This window comes from Scomber japonicus, chromosome 19, assembly GCF_027409825.1.
Source record: "Scomber japonicus isolate fScoJap1 chromosome 19, fScoJap1.pri, whole genome shotgun sequence".
Taxonomy (NCBI): domain Eukaryota; kingdom Metazoa; phylum Chordata; class Actinopteri; order Scombriformes; family Scombridae; genus Scomber; species Scomber japonicus.
Window position 1 is genome coordinate 26,118,165 of NC_070596.1, and position 22,004 is coordinate 26,140,168.

General features: G+C 40.8%; 1 protein-coding gene across 1 annotated transcript in view; it reads right to left on the reverse strand.

Moving 5' to 3' along the window:
• cwc27 (CWC27 spliceosome associated cyclophilin) overlaps window positions 1-22,004 on the reverse strand; it is a 44,702-nt gene that overhangs the window by 14,445 nt on the left and 8,253 nt on the right. Inside the window, exon 11 of the mRNA XM_053340051.1 lies at window positions 7,083-7,186. Coding sequence (XP_053196026.1) covers window positions 7,083-7,186 — 104 coding nt within the window. The remainder of the gene's footprint in view (window positions 1-7,082; window positions 7,187-22,004) is intronic.

Genomic DNA, 22,004 nt, shown 5'->3' on the forward strand with positions numbered 1-22,004 from the left:
CTTCCTTCCTTCCTTTCTTCCTCCCTTTCTTCCTTCTGACTTTCCTTCTTTCTGTTCTTTCTCCCTTTCTTCCTTCCATCCTTCCTTCCTTCATTCTTTTCCTTCTTTCCATCCATCTTTCCTTCCTGTCTTCCCTCCTCCCTCCCTTCCTTTCTTCCTTCCTTCCTTCCTTCCTTCTGTCCGTCCTTCCTTCCTTCCATCCTTCCTTCCTTCCTTCTGTCCATCCTTCCTTCCTTCCTTTCTTCCATCTTTCCTCCCTCCCTTCCTTCCTTCTTTCCTCCCTTTCTTTCTTCCTTCCTTCCTTCCATCTTTCCTTCCTCCTGTCCTTTCTCCCTTTCTTCCATCTTTCCTTCCTGTCTTCCCTCCTCCCTCCCTTCCTTCCTTGCTTCCTTCTTTCCTCCCTTTCTTCCATCCTTCCTTCATTCTGTCCGCCCTTCCTTCCTTCCATTTTTCCTTCCTGTCTTCTTTTCCTTCCTTCCCTCCATCTTTTTAATGATCCGGCCCACATGAGATTAAATTGTGCTGTATGTGGCCCTTGATTGAAAATGAGTTTGACACCTCTGCTGCTTCACCTCAACAGAGTCGCTATCATTTATCATTTAAGTGAAGGAAACCACACAATTACTCTTATTTCCTGATTATTTTAAACTATGAATCCTCCAAATACTGAGAAATCACAACCCTAGAAATCTAAAAGGGCCACTATTCCCCCCCTCTTCCAACCCCTCCGCCCCACCCTTCTCCCCACGGTGTCAACATGGAAGTCTGCTCCGCTGCTCGAGGGGGGAAAACCCTTTCCTCTTGATTTATGAGACCAACAAGTGATCTCCCCTCCACCTCCACCCTCCCTTCCCCTCCTCCTCCTCCTCACCCCACCAGTCACCTCTCCTGCTCTGCCTCCCCGCTGCACCCTGTGACATGCTGGATGCTGACTGATGATGCCCCGAGGTCCTCCACCAACGAGGAACACACATCACCTTCTCCAGCTGTTGTCACTAACTACTATCTTTGAGTTTGATGGCCTTTTTCTAACTACATTCCTCCCCCCTCTCTCCTGTCACCGAGGCTCAAGAGAGCAACAAATCAAATTCGCTGATGTTGTAGCAACCGAAAAGGCTGTTGTGGACGACGGAGGGATGGATGGAGGCATTCCTCTATAGGATAAACCCCCACCTCCCTCCCCTTCTTCTTCTTCTTCATTAAGTAATCAGCAGCTTTCAAAGAACTCTGAGGTAACTTTACCTGTGTGGTCATCAATCAAAAAACGCATCAACAATGATCGACACCTCCATTCTGTCGACGATTGTGCAACGAGGGAAAGAAATACTTAAAATAACTTTAAAAAAAAAAAAAGAAAAAGAAAAAGAGGTGATATATTGAGAAGACTAAATAACACGCTCGTTTAATCACAGGTAATTGGTGCTTCATATATCACTCTGTTACGGCATTTCTTCTAAGTCAACAACGTGACTGACAAGGCACCGTTGTAATAAAACACACACACACACACACACACACACACACACACACACACACACACACACACACACACAGTATAACCTGTATAATATCTAAGTGGGATGAAGACTGTTGCCACATCGTTTAGGGTGGGTATTGAATGGACAGTGGTTTTCAGAATGGCTCTCTTATTTTTGGCTCGGGTACCAGGCGGTCATGCCAAGAAAGAGAAAACCAGACTTACAGGAACATGCTATAATTTATGTGATGAAAACTGAAGTGATGACGGTTGAAAAAATAATTCAAGAAGGGGGTACACTTCTTAGCTGATGGTGACTTCGTCTGAAGAGGCAATTTGCTTTTTTTTTTTTTTTTTTTTACTTCAATCAAGTGTAATGTCAGGCGTAAGTTCGGCTGCTGGTGGAGGAAGAAGAGGAGAAACGGGCATTTTTAGTGATTTTATACTGAAATTTGGATCAGATGGTCAAGAAAGCTTTAACTACGGTGGCCTCCTGAGGACAAAATACAAGCCAAAGTAAAAGCTTAAATATTAAGGGAAAGCTCTGAATCCACAAATGCTGTAAAACACAAATATTAACAGAAATTATGCCCAAATTATAAAATGGAACAAAAAATACTGAAATGTATTAATTAATAAAATCCCAAATATTATGAGAAATTATGCTACTACGCTTTATATTTGTTTGTGTTTCAGTGCATTTTTGGATTTGCTTTTTTTTTTATTACTTCAATCAAGTGTAATATCAGGCGTAAGTGAGGCTGCTGGTGGAGGAAGAAGAGGAGAAACGGGCATTTTTAGTGATTTTATACTGAAATTTAGATGGGATGGTCAAGAAAGGTTTAACTACGGTGGCCCCCTAAGGACAAAACACAAGCAAAAGTAAAAGCATAAACATTAAGGGAAAGCTCTGAATCCACAAATGCTACGAAAAATGCTGTAAAACACAAATATAGAAACATATTCAAAAATAAAATCACAAACATCATGAGAAAATAAAAGTATGCTTTATATTTGTTTTTGGATTTGGATGTGATGTCTGTAAGTGTTTCAGCTTTTACATTTTTATGCGTTTTATTATCTAATTTGGATGCTTAATGCGTTTGTATGTATTTTGTCCTTATGGGGCTACAGTAGAAACCCTTTACTTTCAATCAGGACATATTATATTGTTCAACTTAAGTATAAGTCAAATATCTACTTAAGGACATTCAGTACCTGTGCTTCTGTTTATATGCATATTAAACAAAAGCATGGCTCTGAATCATGTTACACTCGGCTTATATAAACATTAAACATTAAAGATTATTGCTCGTTCAGTTCAAAGCAGAATATAGGAGCTGTGTGATTTTGGAGAAGAGGAAAGAGAGTCTCGAAAAAATCTTGGAATGTTTAATTTTGATGATCACAAAAAACAAAACACAAAACATTCACAGGTTTCAAACAAGGCCTTAAATAATTCACTTTAGATGATTTTAATTAATATTTACCAAAAGTTATTATACTAATTTGGACGACAAAACCGAGTAAAACCATTAACCAACATGTAATATAATATTATTGCCCGACCCTAATGGACATAAATACTGACAGGACTCAATACAAGTCAAGAATAAATCCATATGAACATGTGGGTTGATGGCATAATCTCACAATTAGAGACACTTTAAGGTTTAAAATTGAACGTATGAAGACGTTTTATGGCTTATTAAGACTTTTTTTAAGGCTCCTTAGATACAAACTTAATCCTTTACTTCATTTGAATCATCATCTTTGAGTCTAAAGCTCAATTTAACAACCAAATATTGTATTTGAAATTCTGTTTAGTTCAGTACAAGTTGGGTCAAAGTGGACTACACAGGTGCTAATGGTGTGATGTCATGCATAAGAATATTATCTTAATTAACCTTCCTGTCGTCCTCCCGGGTCAAATTGACCCGTCTGTTTTGACTGTTCCTTCTTTCCTTCCTTCCATCTGTCCTTCCTCCCTCCCTGCTTCTCTCTTTCTTTCCTTCCCCCTACCTTCGTCCCTTCCTTCTTTCCTCTGTCCTTCTTTCCTTCCTTCCTCCCTTCCTCTTTTCCTTTCTCCCTGCCTCCCTCCTTCCGCCTTTCCTCCCTCCCTCCTACCTTCCTTCATTCCTTCTTTCCTCCGTTCTTCCTTCCTCCCTTCCTTCGATACTTCCTCCCTCCCTTCCTTTACTCCTTTTCTACCTTCCTTCCTTCCATCCTTCCCTCCCTCTTTTCCTACCTACCTTCCTTCCTTCCCTCATTCCTTCCTCCCTTCTTCCTCCCTTCCTTCCTTGACTCGAGGACAACAGGAGGGTTAAAGGAAGAGCACTTAGTGAAGGTTTAAGGATCTATCTAGAATTTAATTAATTGATATTTGATGAATTATGAATTATAAGTTTTCAAGCTGAATTGCATCTCAGTCTTTAAAATGTGTGATAGAGATGAAGTTATAATAAACTGAATATATTAAAGGAGTATTTGAGGCTGTTGGTCACACAAAACAAGCAATATGGAGACGTCACCTTCAGGGTCTGTGATATTATGACTGGTTTTAAATGTTTAATAGACTAAATGATCACTTAACAAAGTAAATAATCAGCCGATGAAAAAGAACAATTAGTTGCAGCAGCCCTTAAAACCCTTCAGTTCAGACCTACATCAAATATCAAATACATCCCTGCTGCTGAACCTGGACTGACCAGTGTGAGAGGCATGTGAGTGAAATGAGACCAGAGTTTGATCTTCACAGCGAGGTCAGAGGAGAACCAGGAGAATGATTTAAGCTTTAAACGACGGCAGTGTCAATGTGAGCCTTAATGTGTGTGTGTGTGTGTGTGTGTGTGTGTGTGTGTGTGTGTGTGTGTGTGTAGCTCTGACTTCTGCACAGCTTCTCCAGCGGGATGAGATAAAACAAGCCCTCACCACAGTGTTCTGCTGTGGCTGAGCTGAGTTTCAAGATTTACAGCATTTGAGCAGACATCCGTCTCCCCTGCAGTGGCCATTGGCCCATGACATCTAAGAATTCCATCTAATGGAATTAACTTTTGCTTCCAACACAGAAATGTAATGAGGAACTCTTAAAAGAAACTCCTGCCTCCGGCTAAGCTGCCAGAGAGCACAAAACAAAGGTCCCTGGCAAAGTTTAAATACCTTGTAAGATAATGGAGGAGCTTAAGCAAGTTGCCACTCAGTGTATAACAATGCAGGGCTGTTTGCTGCACCAACATTCGGGTGTATGGAGAAGGTCTCTTTGTGAATAGGATGTTTGTGGAAACAGCTTAACTCTATGCAGATATCACTAAGAGCAACACGTTAAGTCAGAGACATCAACACAAGCTGAGCCAAGTTTAAAGTATTAAAGGATGCGTTCACAATTTTTCAAAAGCAACGAAACTCAGCAATGAGGTTCCTACGTGACCATAGAAACAAGTTTTTCTTGCTGTAATCATTCCTCTTCTCTTGTTCATACTGACCATTAGAAGATCCCCTCCAAATACGACTTATAATTTAAGTGAAGGGGGACAGAAGCCACAGTCTGTTTTTGCTGTTCTGCTGCAGTAGCGAAAAGTGTAAAGTGGGAATTTGGCACTAAAAGGACTAAAAGAGACTGAATTGATTGGACTAATTTTGATGGTTGAAGCTTCTAATTATCTTCATATTGATTTTTCAAATACATTTTTACACAAAACAAAGGCTTATGGGTTTTGGTCCCATCACTTACATTGAAAGTGCATTATGACGGGAGCTCTTTAATTAAAAAGGAAACTTTCAGATTTTATAACTTGAACCTTATTTTCTGGACCTTTGTGAGAGTTGAGTTGTTAGATTTGGAGAGAGGAAGTGAGTTTGTTGTGTCTGAATAGAGAGAAAATGTAGCTTAATTTTATCTAAAAAGCTTTAAAATGTCATCATGGCTGAATAACTCAACTCTCACGACGTTTCGGAGCGAGACTTTTCCTCGAGCAAGACTTGGTTAGACACAACAAACAAACCAGATCAAACAAAGTAGGGTCCCTTTCCATCATGTTGTCTGACACTTATAATAACAATCTGAGCCTGTCGGTGGCAAAAACAAGCTCTTTTAATAGACATACGTGGACGGGGTCTTTACCGCCCCAAAAAAGATTACATTGTGGTCTGTTTCATGGCCCCCGTTAGTCACTTAGACACAAAATGGGAAAATAAGGTCCAGGCTGAAAAACCCCTAAGCATCCCTGTGTGGTCAAGATAAACATGTCCCTATGTCAGTGGCGTGCACAGACTTCTTGAAGGGCAGGAGCGAAAAGAAAAAAAAGGGCACATACAGCACGTTCTCGCCACTGAAGAGGGCACCTTAATGCGTGTTTTTGCCACCCAAGAGGGCAGTTTAGTGTGTTTTGCCAACCAGGAGGGCACCTTAGCACGCATTTTGGATCCCAAGAGGGCACCTTAGCACATGTTTTGGCTCTCAAGAGGGCACCTTAGCACATGTTTTGGCTCCCAAGAGGGCACCTTAGCACGCCTTTTGGCTCCCAAGAGGGCACCTTAGCACGCCTTTTGGCTCCCAAGAGGGCACCTTAGCACATGTTTTGGCTCCCAAGAGGGCACCTTAGCACGCCTTTTGGCTCCCAAGAGGGCACCTTAGCACACATTTTGGCTCCCAAGAGGGCACCTTAGCACGCGTTTTTCAACAATTGGGCCATGCCCCCCCTAACTGCCCCCCCTTGTGCACACCACTGCCCTATGTTCATATGTACACCTGGAAAAATTGTAACATTTTCTTTATAGTACAATGCAATGTTTGTATTTTCTGCTCTTTCACCTAAAATCTTGAATAAATCAGCAAAAAGTCAAGAGTGTACTCCTCGACTGTGTCTGTGTATAAAAACATAAAACCATCAGTGTTTGAGCAACAAAAGCCCGTCATGGTCTTCAGTCAATTTTGGCTGGGGGTAATCCCACAATTAGGCTGTTCACCACAGAACCCCCCGTGAACTATTTTGTTTTGTTGCACAACGATATGTGCAACAACCTCAAGCTAACCTCTGTGTCGAGGCGGTTTTTTTGTAATTTTCGAAAATGTGTTTCAGCAACGGCAACAATCCCAAAGATTGACGGCGCATTATGACAGACTGCTGTGTGGTGAAGACCCGAGGAGATTTTGGGGTGGGGGTGGGGGGGGGGGGGGGGGGTAGGGGGCAGATTTCTTTTCTTTCTGTCTGTCTGTCTTCTTTTTCTTTTTTCTGAATCACAAAGCTACAAACTAACAAACACACACACAAAAAAAAAGGGTTTCATGTGCAACTATGGCGGCCACTCAACAATTTTCACCCACGCAATTTTCTGCAAGCTTTAACACAAAAATGCAGACACTTTGGGGAAGGGGGTGGAGGGGGGGCGGGGGGTAGACGTCTGCAACTAATTGACAAAATCAGAGGGTTGCCTGTCTTAGTGTCCATTAGTAGAGAATGTAGCATGGACCACCCTCTTAGAGACTTTATTCACACTTAGAGCTGTGTACCTAGATGTGGTGAGATACATGTAGAGCACAGTATAAATATAGCATATCCTAAATAACTGAAGCTGTAGGGGAATAAAATAAAAGCTGCCCACATACCTTCTTCGGCTTCTTCTACAGCAGGTTTCAAACTTTCTTCTTTCCTTTGCTTTATGGCTTGTAGTTCCTTCTTCAGCTGCCGCGCCTCTTTCCGTAATTCATCACTGTTGACGGGAGAAATTAGTTTTTGAGAATTTAAACTCGACACATATATATATATATATATATATACGTATATATAACTGCTGTAAAAAGGATTGCACCTGCAGACAGCAGACAAGAACAATAACATAAGAAACAGGTTCAAAGACAAATATCCTTTAATAGTTTTTTGTAACGTCAGCAGTCTGATTGTTGCTGGTCTTCATGAAGAAACATTAATTGCTCTGAAACTTTAAACTTCTCCAAATGTTTTGTCCATGTCCAATAATGTTGGCACAATAAAATTAACATAAAACACTCTGTGCAAGTGTCAGAATGAAGAATGTACATTAAAAGCATCTGTTACTCCAATAAATTTGATGGAGCCTTAATACAATAATTGTTCCCCCCCTCCAGGCTCCTGGAAAGCACAACATGGGGTATTAAAGTAGAGCAGACACATGGGAAAAATGTCAATGTGTTTCTTGTTTTGAGATGAGTAACTGTCATTGTAAAAGCACTCATTAAAACATTAGAGAAAGGAAAATGACTGAAAGAAGCTGTAATTTCTAGCCTGTTAAAATACTCAGTCACTCAGCAGTGGTAATGAATACAATCACTCCAAAAGTTATTATCTCTTACAGACATGCGGTAATAATAATAAGAAGAATCAAAATAATCTATGTTGCACAATCCACTGTGAACCTTTTAAACTGGTTTAACATTTCCTGCATATGAATGAATTTGATCTGTTACAGATTAACGCTGAAGTGGAATAAAGTCATTGATTCGCAAGTCACAAGTTAGTCTAAAGTTTTGGTTATGAAGTCCAGAGACCAGTTCGGAGTCCTCTTCCAAATTAAGACCAACAACTCTGAAGTCAGCACCAAAATCAATACAGATGAGTCCCAAATTAAGTCCAAAGTCAGGACCAAGAAGACTCAATTCAAGTCCAAATTCAAGACCAAGAAGTCTCAATTCAAGTCCATATTCAAGACCAAGAAGTCTCAATTCAAGTCCATATTCAAGACCAAGAAGTCTCAAATCAAGTCAAAATTCAAGACCAAGAAGACTCTATTCAAGTCCAAGAAGACTCTATTCAAGTCCAAATTCAAGGCCAAGAACACTCAATTCAAGTCCAAATTCAAGACCAAGAAGTCTCAATTCAAGTCCAAATTCAAGACCAAGAAGTCTCAATTCAAGTCCAAATTCAAGACCAAGAAGTCTCAAATGAGGTCCAAAGTCAAGGCCAAGGTTAATACAGTCAAGTCTCAAGAGAAGTTTCAAGTAAACAACAACAAGTCTCAAATTTTAGACCAACAAGTCCAAAGTCAAATCCCAAGTCAGTAAAGGCAAGATTCAAGTCTAAAATCTAACTTGAGTCCACATCACATGACTTGAGTCCACATCATAGCAGACGTAAAGTTAATTTTATTTATATAGCCCAATATCACAAACCACAAACTTGTCTGAATGTACTTTACAACCTCTACAGTATACAAACACCCGCTATCCTTAGGTCACCCTTTGATTCGGATAAGGAAAAGCACATGCACACTTTGGATGGAAGCCATGTGATATTATTATGAGCAATAAAATACAAAAATGTCCCGTGATACATGAAATAAGTAACTGACAAATGCAGCTAGTGGCAGAGGTAATTAAAAACTTTATACTTCCTTCCTTCAAGTGGCATTACATTAAGTATTACAGGCAGTGCTCATGTCCAGCTACCCTTATAAAACCTTTAACTGCATGACAGAGGCAGGCCAAGGCACATCCTTGCTTTCTTGACTCATGGTACCGTCCCTTTTGGCAGGTGGCCCAAAGCCCAGCTCATGCAAGGCTAAATGCTATAAGTCTGAACTGAGGCCAGTAATGCTGATTATTGTTCCCTTTCACACGATTGAGACTACTGCCAGTTGCAGAGCAGATATGTTATGTTAGGAAATGATAATATTTTTGTACTGCCTGACAGCTCTGTTTTTGTCCCATTCTCTTGCGGAGCCACAAAGCACAGGTAAGCTGCACAGTCTGGGCCCCTGGCCTAGAAACATGTGAGGCATCTCCAGACCAAACAATGGCTGCCTTTGTTTCTTACATCTGCTTCTCTGGACTGACATTCATTTATATCATTATCTTTCCTTTTATCTGGAACTTTCATTCTTCTGTTTGTAGCTTTCCAACACTCATGTTACCTTTGTTTAATCCACTAACATTGTCTGTGGCAAAGCACCGAGGCATCAAACTGAGTGGTATTTTAACCGTAAGTGCCCTGGCAAATATTAACAGCTGTGGCTGACTTGATGTCATGTCTCTTCCTTGTTAGCTTCCCTGCTGGTGCTGCTGATGATACACATGAGGAATCAGTCAGACATACAGTTGTTAGGCCTCTCTTTTCCTTCAGAAAAAAGAGAAGTTGAATCCAGACTGAGTTGCCAAGAGCAGTGCTTGGTTGGCAGAGTCAGACTTGGCTTGTGTGAGAACGTCGTCTGCTCAGCTCTATCAACAAACCTTTTTCTCTGAGACACTCATTTAACATTCAGCAGGGTTGTGTGGCAAGGTGGGCAAAATAACATTGTTCAAAGAGTACAGCTGCCAATTACGGTTTCATATCTTGCACAGTGATTAAACAGGTACATTTTGTAAAACTGATAGTTTCTTTGCTTTTATAACTTGATTAAAGACAGAAAACGGACATCCAGCAAAACTAAATTTAGACAGCTTATCCTGTTTTAAACAATGTGAACGTGAAGTTTGTCAGTCAGTGGTGCTCTGCATTTAATCACTTATGTGGCTACAGTACTCTTACTCTCTTTTAAATGTCATCATGAATTTTTAAGACTTTTTTGCAAACTTAACCTTTGCCTGTAATCACCATGGCAACTGTGTTTTCAGGTCCTTTAAGAAGATAATGTAGCATGTTATTTTGTCTACCTCAGTGGTATCTAGCTAAAAAAATGGTGTGCAGACTTTTCTCTTGTTTTTCCATTTGTTGTTTGGTCTAGCACCGTGCTTTATTTGTCTTCTGGATGCTACACATCTACACAGATTTGTATGTATTTTACACAGAAACTACTAGCTACACAGATTTGACATTAAAGTGAAAACCAATTAACTGTAGTTGTAAGATCTGTTGTTGTTTGTAGCTCTTACAAATTGCTATTTTTAAGGGTTAGGGTTTAGTATTGCACTGCTATAAAGTTTAGGAGACTCACAAAACATACATTTAAACAAGACTACCTGACATTAAGAGCCTCTTGAGGTCTCTGCTCAGCTCTTTGAGGATGTGTATGGAGCCAAATGATAATGTTAGCATGTTGTTGTTGTTACTGTTGGAGTTTACTGTGCTTGCAAACACTGCTGCTAAAATTGAAATTTTGTTGTGTCGATGGTGCTAGAGGGAAGATTAAAGCATTGCCAAAGTTATTACAATTCATTCTGTGAGAGGCATGAACGTCTGTACCAAAATGCTTAGCAATAAATCCAAAAGCTGTCAAGACATTTCACTCAAAAACAACTCATGCCAAAGGACCATCACCATTAGGATTCATCATCTGGGAGCCATGAATGTCTGGCTGATGTAGATGTTGACTTATTCCTCAGGATCAGTGAAAAATTAAACACGTTTCATATCGATCAATCCAATAGTTCTCAAGACATTAGGGTTAGAAGAAAAGTGAAGGCGTCACCAAAGGGAGTAGGATTTGTCTTCAGATGAATATCTCAAGACAATCCATCCAGTTGTTGCTCTATGTGTAAAGTGCCTTGAGATAACTTTGTTGTGATTTGGCGCTATACAAATAAAGATTGATTGATTGATTGATTGATTGATTGATTGATTGATTGTTGTTGAGATATTTCGACCAGCCAGTAACCCTAACCCACAGGTAAAGAAACTACTAGTAACTACTCACACCACTAGTTTGATTATTTGGTCCGCACCAAGCAGTAAAATAGTTACTATGTAGCATACAGACTGCGGTGTGGTCCGCGTTCACACCTGCAAACGAAGATTGGTCCGATTGACGTTCCATCATCTTCTGGTAGGTCGGCATTTGGTGCGGAGTCAAGCAGACCGAGACCACCTCTTTTTGGAGGTCTCGGTCCGCTTGATTTAGTGCACACCCGAGTGCAATTGATGCTTTCACACCAACGAAAACGAACCGAACTAAGAGCTTTTGGTCAGAATGGACTGTTTAGTGCGCATCAACTGCTGGTGGTGTGAAAGTACCCTAACCCTAACCCACAGGTAAAGAAACTGTAAGTCTAACCCACAGGTAAAGAAATCCTCTCTTTTAGTCCCTCAGACACCATGGATTAAAACTGAGCATCTTTCCACTAGACCCTCCCTGCCTGGTAAAGTTCATATCTACAGTTTGTAAAGCAAACTGATAAAACTGTTAAAATCTCCAAACCCAAACAGGGAAACCCTGGCGATATCACCATGGCATCATCAGAGTCATTTTCTCAACCTGACAAAGCTCCTCCAAAACCACAGAATACATTATACAACTGTTTTCCACGAGGACCTTTAGTGCTCCAGATGACTAGTAAAACAGATAGGCCTACCTGCTGACAGCATGATTGATGTTTCTCTACTAGATGCTGCAGAATTATGTAGTGACAAGATGACAACGTGCCAAAGATGGGTCCAAAATTGCATTAGGTAAGATGAACAGCGGTCACAAGTCGACATCAATTTGGACTGTTGCTTAAGAACACCACAAACTTTGACCTCAAAAGCAGAACCTGAAATGACGCTTTGACAGCCTGAACAAAAACACTGATCACTGTTTGATCATTTTGTCCTCTACTTGTCCACCTCAGAGAGGCCTTCTTGACATGACTCAAGTTTATTTTAGTAAAGTACGAGTCGTGGCTCGGCTGTTACATAAACACAGTCCAGCTTTTTCTCCAGGACTGAGCGCTGAGGTTTTATACATATATATTCTACAGTGAGGAACACTTTGGACTGAGTGATCATTTTCTGCCTGCCTTGACATGCTGCCATTCGGAAAACAAGAGACGTATCCGAGGCAACAGCCAAACAATCGGCTCCACAGCCCCGGTGCCAATAAAGAGAAAGAGGCCAGAAAGGACAGGAAAAGCCCCAACAACACCTGTTGTGACACACCTTGGGGCTCAGAAAATCCCCCTGAAGACCCCTCACATCACAACACTACAAATTATTTTCTTTCTACACATTTTGGAATAATGTAAGAACTACATTTTTCACTTGACTTGGATGGATCACTTTTTGTTGAGCTAAATCCAAAGAATATATTTACATTTTTCCAACAGTAACAATCATTCAAAGTACAGCCTGAGCAACACTGGATTTTTGAGACTGATATTGATATCAACATTTGATATTTTACAATATACTGGCCAATAATCATTTTCTAAAAATAAACATTTTTGATAAGGATCCCTTAAACGTGGTTATTAAAGAACTGTGATGAAGTTATGTAACACTTGTCAGTACCTTCTGGTGGAAAAACTGTAAAAGACAATTTCGGACTATTTAGATTATGCTTATATGTCTTCTTCTATGTTTCATGTTGTTAGAGTTGAAATGAACAGAAAATCATCTGGCATGTACTCAGATAATCAATGAACCATTTTGGTCATTTTTCAAGCAGAAATTGAATTTTTTCTCTTGCTCCTCACATGTAAGGTTTTGCTGCTTTGCTCTGTTTTTATCATTGTGATCTGAGTTGTGGAGTGTTGGTTAAAGGCTGTAACATTTCCTGCCATTAATAACATTTTCAACCAAATAATTAGTTGATCGATTAAGAAAATGGTTGTTGGATTAATTGAATAATGAAAAAAAAAAGTTAGTTGCTACTTTTTCTTATACTGCAAAACCTGCGAGGCCACATCAGATACAAGTCTCAAACAAAAAAGCTTTATTTAAGATTTATGCTTTCAAAAAGTGAATTATATCTAAAAAACCAACAGATTACACTAAAGAGTTCCTCATGTTGGAATAGGAACTGGTTGGACTAGCTCTTCATAAACTCAAACTTAACTAAGATATAACATAACTAAGTGCTACACTATATTATTAACACCTACTCACTGCCAGGTTAGTATAAATGCTGTTTAACTGACTGGACTTTGTAATATATATGACCTGTTTAGACTGAAGAGAAAAAGTGATATTAAATATGGTCAACACATCAGACCTGATTATTTCAAATTATATAACAAAAGTGAAACAATATACTTTTTAATGCCAGTAAAGACAGATTTAACAATCAGGTAAACAGCAACAGTTAAATTAGCATTGCTGCACATTTTCCACTGAATACTGCCAAGTCTGAAAAGCATTATTCTCCACATGTGCATATATATAAGTGAGCCAATCTAATACGTATAATTAAAAGAAGTATATAGAGGAGGAAATATATATATAGTGAGAGAGGAAGAGAGGAAGAGGGAGGGAGAGAGAACGAGAGACTGTGGCCCCAGAAACTGTTATTTTTGAAAGTTACAGCATGTGACACAACAGTGACTTCCTGTTTACATACTTTACCAGCAAAGACATTCCACCAGTTTTAATGGTGCGACCTGATTTAGAAAATCACTGGTTTCAAACTGGCGTGCGGTTACTGTGAACGTGAGGAAGGGTTTTACACACAGACCTTATGATGGTAATGGAGCTGTTAATAGATAGTGCAACCATGTGCAGTATAAGCATTCATAACGACCATTCAATAAGAGCTACAGCTGGAAAACTTATTTATTTAATCTGGCTTTTATTTAGTATTATTTTAACCTATTTTACTAAATGACTGAAGCACTTTGAGCTGCATGCCTTGAACAAAGGGACTATTATTATTATTATTAATTAAGACCAACATTTTATTCATTATAGGTGAAACAGCTGAAGGATGGAAGAGGTGGATTTAGAGTTTGTCTGAGCCTCTTTTCTGCAACAACCTAAGAAGACATCATCTATCCATTCAATCATCTATCCATTCCTCCATCCATCCATCCATGCATCCATCTATCCATCCATCACCCATCCATCCATCCATGCATCCATCCATCTATCCATTAATCCATCTATCCATCCATGCATCCATCCATCTATCCATTCCTCCATACATTCATCCATCCATCCATCCATCCCTCCATCCATTCCTCCATCCATCCATCCATCCTTGCATCCATCCATCCCTCCATCCATCCATCCATCCATTCCTCCATCCATCCATTCCTCCATCCATCCATCGATCCATCCATTCCTCCATCCATCCATCTATCCATTCCTCCATACATTCATCCATCCATCCATCCATCCCTCCATCCATCCCTCCATCCATTCCTCCATCCATCCATCCTTGCATCCATCCATCCATCCATCCATTCCTCCATACATTCATCCATCCATCCATCCATCCCTCCATCCATCCCTCCATCCATTCCTCCATCCATCCATCCTTGCATCCATCCATCCATCCCTCCATCCATCCATCCATCCATCCATCCATCCATCCATCCATCCCTCCCTCCCTCCCTCCCTCCCTCCCTCCCTCCCTTCAATAGGACTCACCTGCCAACAGGAGAGGAGGCTGTGCTGGTCATTAAAAAAAGCGATAGAAAAACCACTCAGAAGTTTTTCAATAGAAGTCAGATAAATAAACTAAAAATGGGCAAAGCTAGATACATTATGAACCCTTTTTAGTGACTCCCCACTAGTCCCTGTGGCCAGCGTCTAACTCGAGGCCTGCCAGCTACTGTCACTCTTTCAGAAAATTAAAAAAAAAACCCAAAAAAACCCCCAAAGAGCTGTGGATGATTAACTTTTCATAAAGAAAGCATATGAAGTGATTGGCAGTAGACCAAGTACTCTCATGATTCAGAACCTTGCATTTAATACTCCGGTGTCTGGCAGGAGTCTGAGGCTGACACAGGAATTCGACAACCTTAAAATAGTACAGCGATGACTGTATGGTTCATCAAAAATTCAATCGTTTTCCAAAATGTACAAGCAGGCATACTTGCCTTTTTTGGATTTCTCTGTATTCTTATTTTCCAAGCCTTCGAGTCACTGTAAGAAATGTAATTATTGATAAAAATCAAACTGTTGCGAGTTCAAACAAAAGCCGCCAGTGTGATTGCAATGAGTCAAATGTATATTAAAAAAAAAAAAAAAAAAAAAAGTAAATAATTTAACACTGAAAGTCTTACTCAGAGTTAGTTCACCACAAGGATGGCAACAGCAGCTTCTCTCTGCCACGGTGGACTCAAACCACTCTAATGACTGAGCAAGTGATGTGGATGAATGTGCTAGAATAACAAGATGGCTGGGTGAACTCCCCTCAGGGGGCACTCCATGGCTTGGTCAAAAGCCAAGGAGAACTGTGAGCTGGAGTGGAGGAATCCAACCTCAACACAGGAATTTGCATGACTTTGCAGAGTGATCTAGACCAATACATTACCCACGCACTGGACCAAGGTTCCTCTTTTAGAGCAGCTCGTCTACCTTGCAATTATTTACTAAATCATTTGGGCTTCTCTTTTGGTCATGACGCAAGCCAGTAATTAATCTTTTAGGAATATCAAGGGCATCTCTCTCTCGTGTTTATATTAGATATATTTAGTTGTGAATTTTCTACTCTTTGTAAATATTTTTCTTGTTCGAGAGTAAAAAGACACAGTAAACCGGGACACTGAAATGTTGACGTTGATCATAGTCCAAGCGGCGTTCTGCTTTTTTAAAATTCATTTTCAAAGAGTCTAACCCCCCCGTTTCCCCCCCCCCCCCTCCCGTCCTAGACATGCATTGCTGTCTGGAACAGTTTCCAGCGAGCAAGTGCCCCATATGGGGCAGACATGCTACAGTGGGCCAGAGATGTGTAAACCTGGCAGTTCCAAAACATACACAATCCCGCTGCCAAGAACTGGATTATCTCAAGCAGTTTTCTGCACAAAAACAGTGCCGAATGCTTTCTTGATCTCTGCAACCTTTCCCTGAGAACGCGTTGGGTTATGACCGATGACAAGAGACAGGTGCAGCCAATTAATACACAGTGACACGGGAGTACAGGGTATGGCCACTTGGTCGGGATAATTAATGTCTGATGTCCCGTTTAAGTACAGGTTACACTATCCACAAGGCTGAGAGAAGGCTTACTTAGAGTGCTGTGAAGACTGAAAAGACATATGAGACCAAGGCTGCAGAAAAATAAGATGATGTGTCTATTAATTGATTGTCAGTTTAAAAGAAGCACGTTAATAAAGTATTTTGTGGTGATTTAAAGCTTTTATCTGTTTCATATCAATGTAAACTAAACCTCTGCTGGTCAGACCAAACCAGACATATTCTAGGTTTTCTTAGCTTAATATGATATTCAATCTTTCGGTTTCTAACTGTTTGTTTGGACATAATAAGCAATTTGATATATGACAATATTTCTTGACATTTTACACACCAAAAAGATTATTAGAGAAAATAAGATTAATCCATAATGAAAATAATCATCAGTTATTAAAAGGTTTTGTTTTACACATCAGATTGGACTCCTGTGATGCACAGCTGGGAGCTATCATTGCTTTAAACAGCAGTTTGTTTGCATACAGTTGCAGTATAGTGATTTTTATTGGTATCTGCAATTATCCTTATTAATATTGTGATTTTTAAACAGCTTCAAACACTCAACCTTGACCACACACACACACACGCAAAACACTTTAGCCACACTTATTTTCTTATTCATTTCATGACTATACAGTAAAGTGAGTTCATGTGGATGATGTGATAATCAAGGTGCTATCAAACACCTCTGGTTTTTTTAAAAGCACTCCATAAAAGTAATTCCACCTGTATAATTAATGTCTGCTGCCATGCGCCGTGTACACAACGTTTTAACAAGTGATATAAACAACAGGAAGTGCAGTTCTGTCATTATCCTCGGCCTGCAGTATAACTGAAAAGCGATTACCAGAGACAGCAGAGGGAGCCAGGCCCTGCTGGCAGAAGCAGCTCACACTGTGTCCCACAGCCATATGGAAGCGTTTTGCTTCCCCAGTCATGCCCCGTCGGGTTTAACAAAAGTGGCGACTACCACATACACTGCTTTTGGGACTTCATTCAGTAGTGTCTTTTATAAAGCAACCCCCTCCTCCTCCTCCTCCTCCTCTCCCTCCCTCCCTCCCTCCTCCTTCTCCTCCTTTCTTAAAGAGGCCTACTTCAAACACAAGCGAACCAGACTTGATCAATAGCAGCATTAAAGAAGTGTCAAACTGTGAGAGTACAAGCTTAACAAGAATTAACAACAACATTAAACATCATCCAAAAAAAAAAAGAAAAGGAAAAAAAAAAGGAGGATATATTTTGACAGATTCTCCTGATCGATTGTGACTTAAAGGTTTTAAAGTCAAACATTTTCTCGGTGCAGGTACAGTACACCATTATTTGGCAAGTGCTCGTTGAATATGAACAAGTCCAAGCGTTTTGCAATCATGGAATACTGCAGTGGAATATCATCTGGCTGCTGGATAGCGGCGTAAGATAGTTTTGACCTGATGTAAAAACTATTTTGGTTTCAGGGAGACTCCTAATTTCAAGGTTGTCTCAGCAGCCTTGACTTTGAGAAGAAAAGACACAGTCAACATTATAAATTTTCCCCCCCTGACTGAGGCCTGAGTGCACTGCAGCAGACAGCAGAGCACCGTCCTTCACACACACACACATCACATACAGTAACACGAGTGTAAAAAGGAATGAAATGAAAAAATCCTGCATCGGTGAAGTCAATCAGACAGAAGTGAGTAAAAAAAAAAAAAAAGGAGAAAAGAGGGCTGCTTTAGCTTTAACATTAACATCCTCTCTCTCTCTCTCTTTCTCTCTCTCTCTCTCTCTTTTCCCCAGGTGACTAGATAGCAGTTGGTGTTCCTCCTTGCGCACAGAGTAGCTGAAAGCCCAAAGCAAAGCAACGGTGGGAGAGCAGCGCTCACCCTGCAACAATGCCCCCTTTGTCCCAGACTAACACTGTACCTACCAGCCTGCTCTTTGATTCCCTGCCAAGACAAACCACTGTGTTGGGTTACAGTTCTTGTAGCAAAACAATCTGCGCTTGTGTTTAATATACTACAGTCTGCCTGCATTGGGCTGGCTGTCAGTCAGGACACACACACACACACACACACACACACACACACACACACACACACACACCTACACACACACACACACCTACACACACACACACACACACACACACACACACACACACACACACACACACACACACACACACACACACACACACACACACACACACACACAACTGACTGGGGGCCCCGCTCCTTATCCCCAGCTCCTTATCCCATTAGCGCTAATGAGAGAAGGGTATGTTGATTATGTGTGTTGAAGGGCTACCTGTTAGGAGGATATGGAGGAGAGATAACTGGCCGGTTATGCAAGCGTCACCTTCAAAAAGAGAGATGAGAGATAAATTGCTCTCTCTTTTATCATCAGGTCGTTTTCAGTGTTTCAGTATCCTGACTCGACCCGCTACGTCCAGACAGCGCGTCATGTGTTGCGTACAGGGCTTTTTTTTTTTTTTTTAATGTAAAGGTTCGAGCTGGAGTATTTTCAAATGTTATTTTCTTTCTTTCTGTCTCAGACTGTCTGGCAATCGTCTGCGTCGATGTGTGTGACGGGACGCGGGAAGATAAACAGAGCGTAGCCAATGCATTAGCATTAGCCTGGCGAGCTAGCTGTCAATAATGGATAAAATAAGGCAAAAACCTGCAAAAAAAGGGGGGAAAAGGGGAGCTTCTGAAAATCCCAAATGATTTCAGGGAAGGCTGCTGCTGCTGCACAGTGGAAACATTTACCTTATTGTGATAATAGATAAAAACCACCACGACTCTTAAATAGCAACGTGATCGCTTGTACAAAGTTCTGCTCAGTATTATAAATGTTCAGATGTTTATCAGCCGATATTCAGAAAAGGTTTAAAGTTGATGTTTGAAGCAAGGAAAGAAGGACAGAAGGAAGGAAGGAAAGGAAGGAAGAAGGAAGGAAAGGAAGGAGGGAAGGAAAGAAAGACAGAAGGAAGGAAAGACGGACAGAAGGAAGGAAGGAAAGGAAGGAAGGAGGGAAAGAAGGACAGAAGGAAGGAAAGACGGACAGAAGGAAGGAAGGAAAGGAAGGAAGGAGGGAAAGAAGGACAGAAGGAAGGAAAGGAAGGAAGGAGGGAAGGAAGGAAATAAGGACAGAAGGAAGGAAAGACGGACAGAAGGAAGGAAGGGAAGGAAGGAAGGAGGGAAGGAAAGAAGGAAGGAAAGGAAGGAAAGACGGACAGAAGGAAGGAAGGAAAGGAAGGTAAGAAGGAAGAAAAGAAAGAAAGAACAGTCAAAACAGACGAGGTCAATTTGACCCGGGAGGACGACACGAAGGTTAAATCAATCACACACACAGCACTGTCCAACTTCTATCTGTGGACGTGTTGCTATGGCGACTACATGCACAAAATACAGCGAAATGCCTTTTTATCAACTGCTATCATCGCTAACAATGGCTACAACTGGCTTTTTCTGACTTTGTGAACTGGAACTCTTCAAACTCAGGTGTGACGTCATTCCCCAGCTCCGACTCCCAACTTCAGGAGGTATAATGGGAGCACTGGGAGCACAACACTGTATGTTTTGTTCCGTATCGGTCTGTTGTCAGATTAGTTAGAGAGAGCGATGCCAAACTAACCATATAACTTTGTCTTTGAAAGGAGAAATAATATTACTAATAAAACTAACTCTAGCTTCTGGTGTCTGGGTCTGAAAGGAGCAGGGTTCTGAGCCAGGGTTCGGGTCTCAGTTTTAGGCCCGAGTGCAGAACGCTTCGACTCTCACCTTCATTTCACTCACACCGTTGGCTCAGACACATGTGCTGTTTGCTTCTACTTCAGCAGCGCAGCAAGTAATTTGCGTTGCGTGCCAACATTCCTGTTTCACAGAGAAGGTCCACTGATGTGGGTCCAGTGTGTGAGCTACGACTGAGATACAGTATGTGTGTGTGTGTGTGTGTGTGTGTGTGTGTGTGTGTGTGTGTGTGTGTGTGTGTGCGCGTGTGTGTGTGTGTGTGCACATGTGAAAGTGAGTGGATGAGTGTAGAAACAGAGCTGGAGGATTTGTGGATGACAACGACACAAAGCTTTTACTTACAGAAACCGAGGAGATGATGCGAGACGTTCAAGAGCGTCGTATTTATGAACTACTTCTCTTTTACTATCAATAACTTTAAAACATTCACTTAAAATGTTATTAAATGCTGATAACCGTTTGGGTAGTAGTAGGAAAATTCAATATGAAGACCTTTTACATACTGTTAACTCATAATATCCTCACATAATTAGTCTCTACACCAGGGTGTCAAACATGCGGCCCGTGGGCCAGAACCGGCCCGCCGAGGGGTCCAGTCCGGCCCACTTTCCTTCCTGTGTTCTTTTCCTTCCTTCCATCTGTCCTTCCTTCCTTTCTTTGTTCCTTCCTGCCTTCCTTCCATCTGTCCTTCCTTCCTTTCTTTGTTCCTTCCTTCCTTTCTTCCTTCTGTTCTTCCTTCCTCCCTCCCTTCCTTCCTTGTTTCCTTCCTTTCCTCCTTCCTTCCTTCCCTTCTTATTTCCTTCCTTTCCTCCTTCCTTCCATCTTTTTAATGATTCAGCCCACATGAGATCAAATTGGGCTGTATGTGGCCCTTGAATGAAAATGAGTTTGACACCTCTGCTCTACACCAAACTTCTAAAACTATAAATCTATTTTTCATTCATAAATACTTCATCTTAAATCCTTAATTAAGCTTTCAGAGAGCTGAGAGAGTGTATTACTTGATGGTTTACACTTTGATGGTTTACTTTTTTAATAACACCTCAGATGTTATTTAAAACAGAAGAGCATAACAGCCATCATGATTTCAATTAAAGTCAATGGATGTAAAAACTTTTTTTTTTTAAACTCTTTTAATAAATACAGGCCAAATTCAGTCCTGAGCACACTTTCAGCTGCACTAGAATTGAAATATTACCATTTTTTTGTATATTCTGTGTCACTTTAGGAATTTAGGTCATAAATAATCGTGTTTAGACTGCTCTCAAAATGTAAAAGTGGGTCAAATTTGACCTGAACAGTATGTGCAGGTTAAAGGGTCATTCCACCAATTTTACACATGAAGTTCAGTTTACCCGTCAGGTGAAGGTGAAGGAGTGCTCAGCGTGTGAAGAAAAGTTGTGTAATGTCTTCTGTAACTCAGGAGGAGCTTTGTGAAGAGAAACTAACCCTGAAAGATGCAAACTGAGTCACATTATTGGAATAGTGGGAGGTAAAAAGTCAAGTTATCTGATTTGATCTTTATCTTTCCGAGTCCTGCACACACATATGCTGCTGATAACTTTCAGTGGCTTATGTTTGACAGGAGGACTAAAAACATCTTCATACATGCCTTAACATTTATATTTTTGGGTTTATCTGATACGCAGAAATGTCTTTTGATATTCTAAGTAAACCAGGGGTGTCAAACATGCGGCCCGCGGGCCAGATACGGCCCGCCAAGGGGTGCGATCCGGCCCACTTGCCATCCAGTGCCCTTTTCCTTCCTTCCATCTGTCCTTCCTTCCTTTCATCCTTCTGTCCTTCCTTCCTTCCTCCCATCTGTCCTTCCTTTCTTCCTTCTATCTGTCCTTCCTTCCTTTCTTCCTTCTGTCCTTCCTTCCATCTGTCCTTCCTTCCTTCTGTTCTTCCTTACATCTGTCCTTCCTTCCTTTCTTCCATCTGTCCTTCCTTCCTTCCTTTCTTCTGTCCTTCCTTCCATCTGTCCTTCCGTCCTTTCTT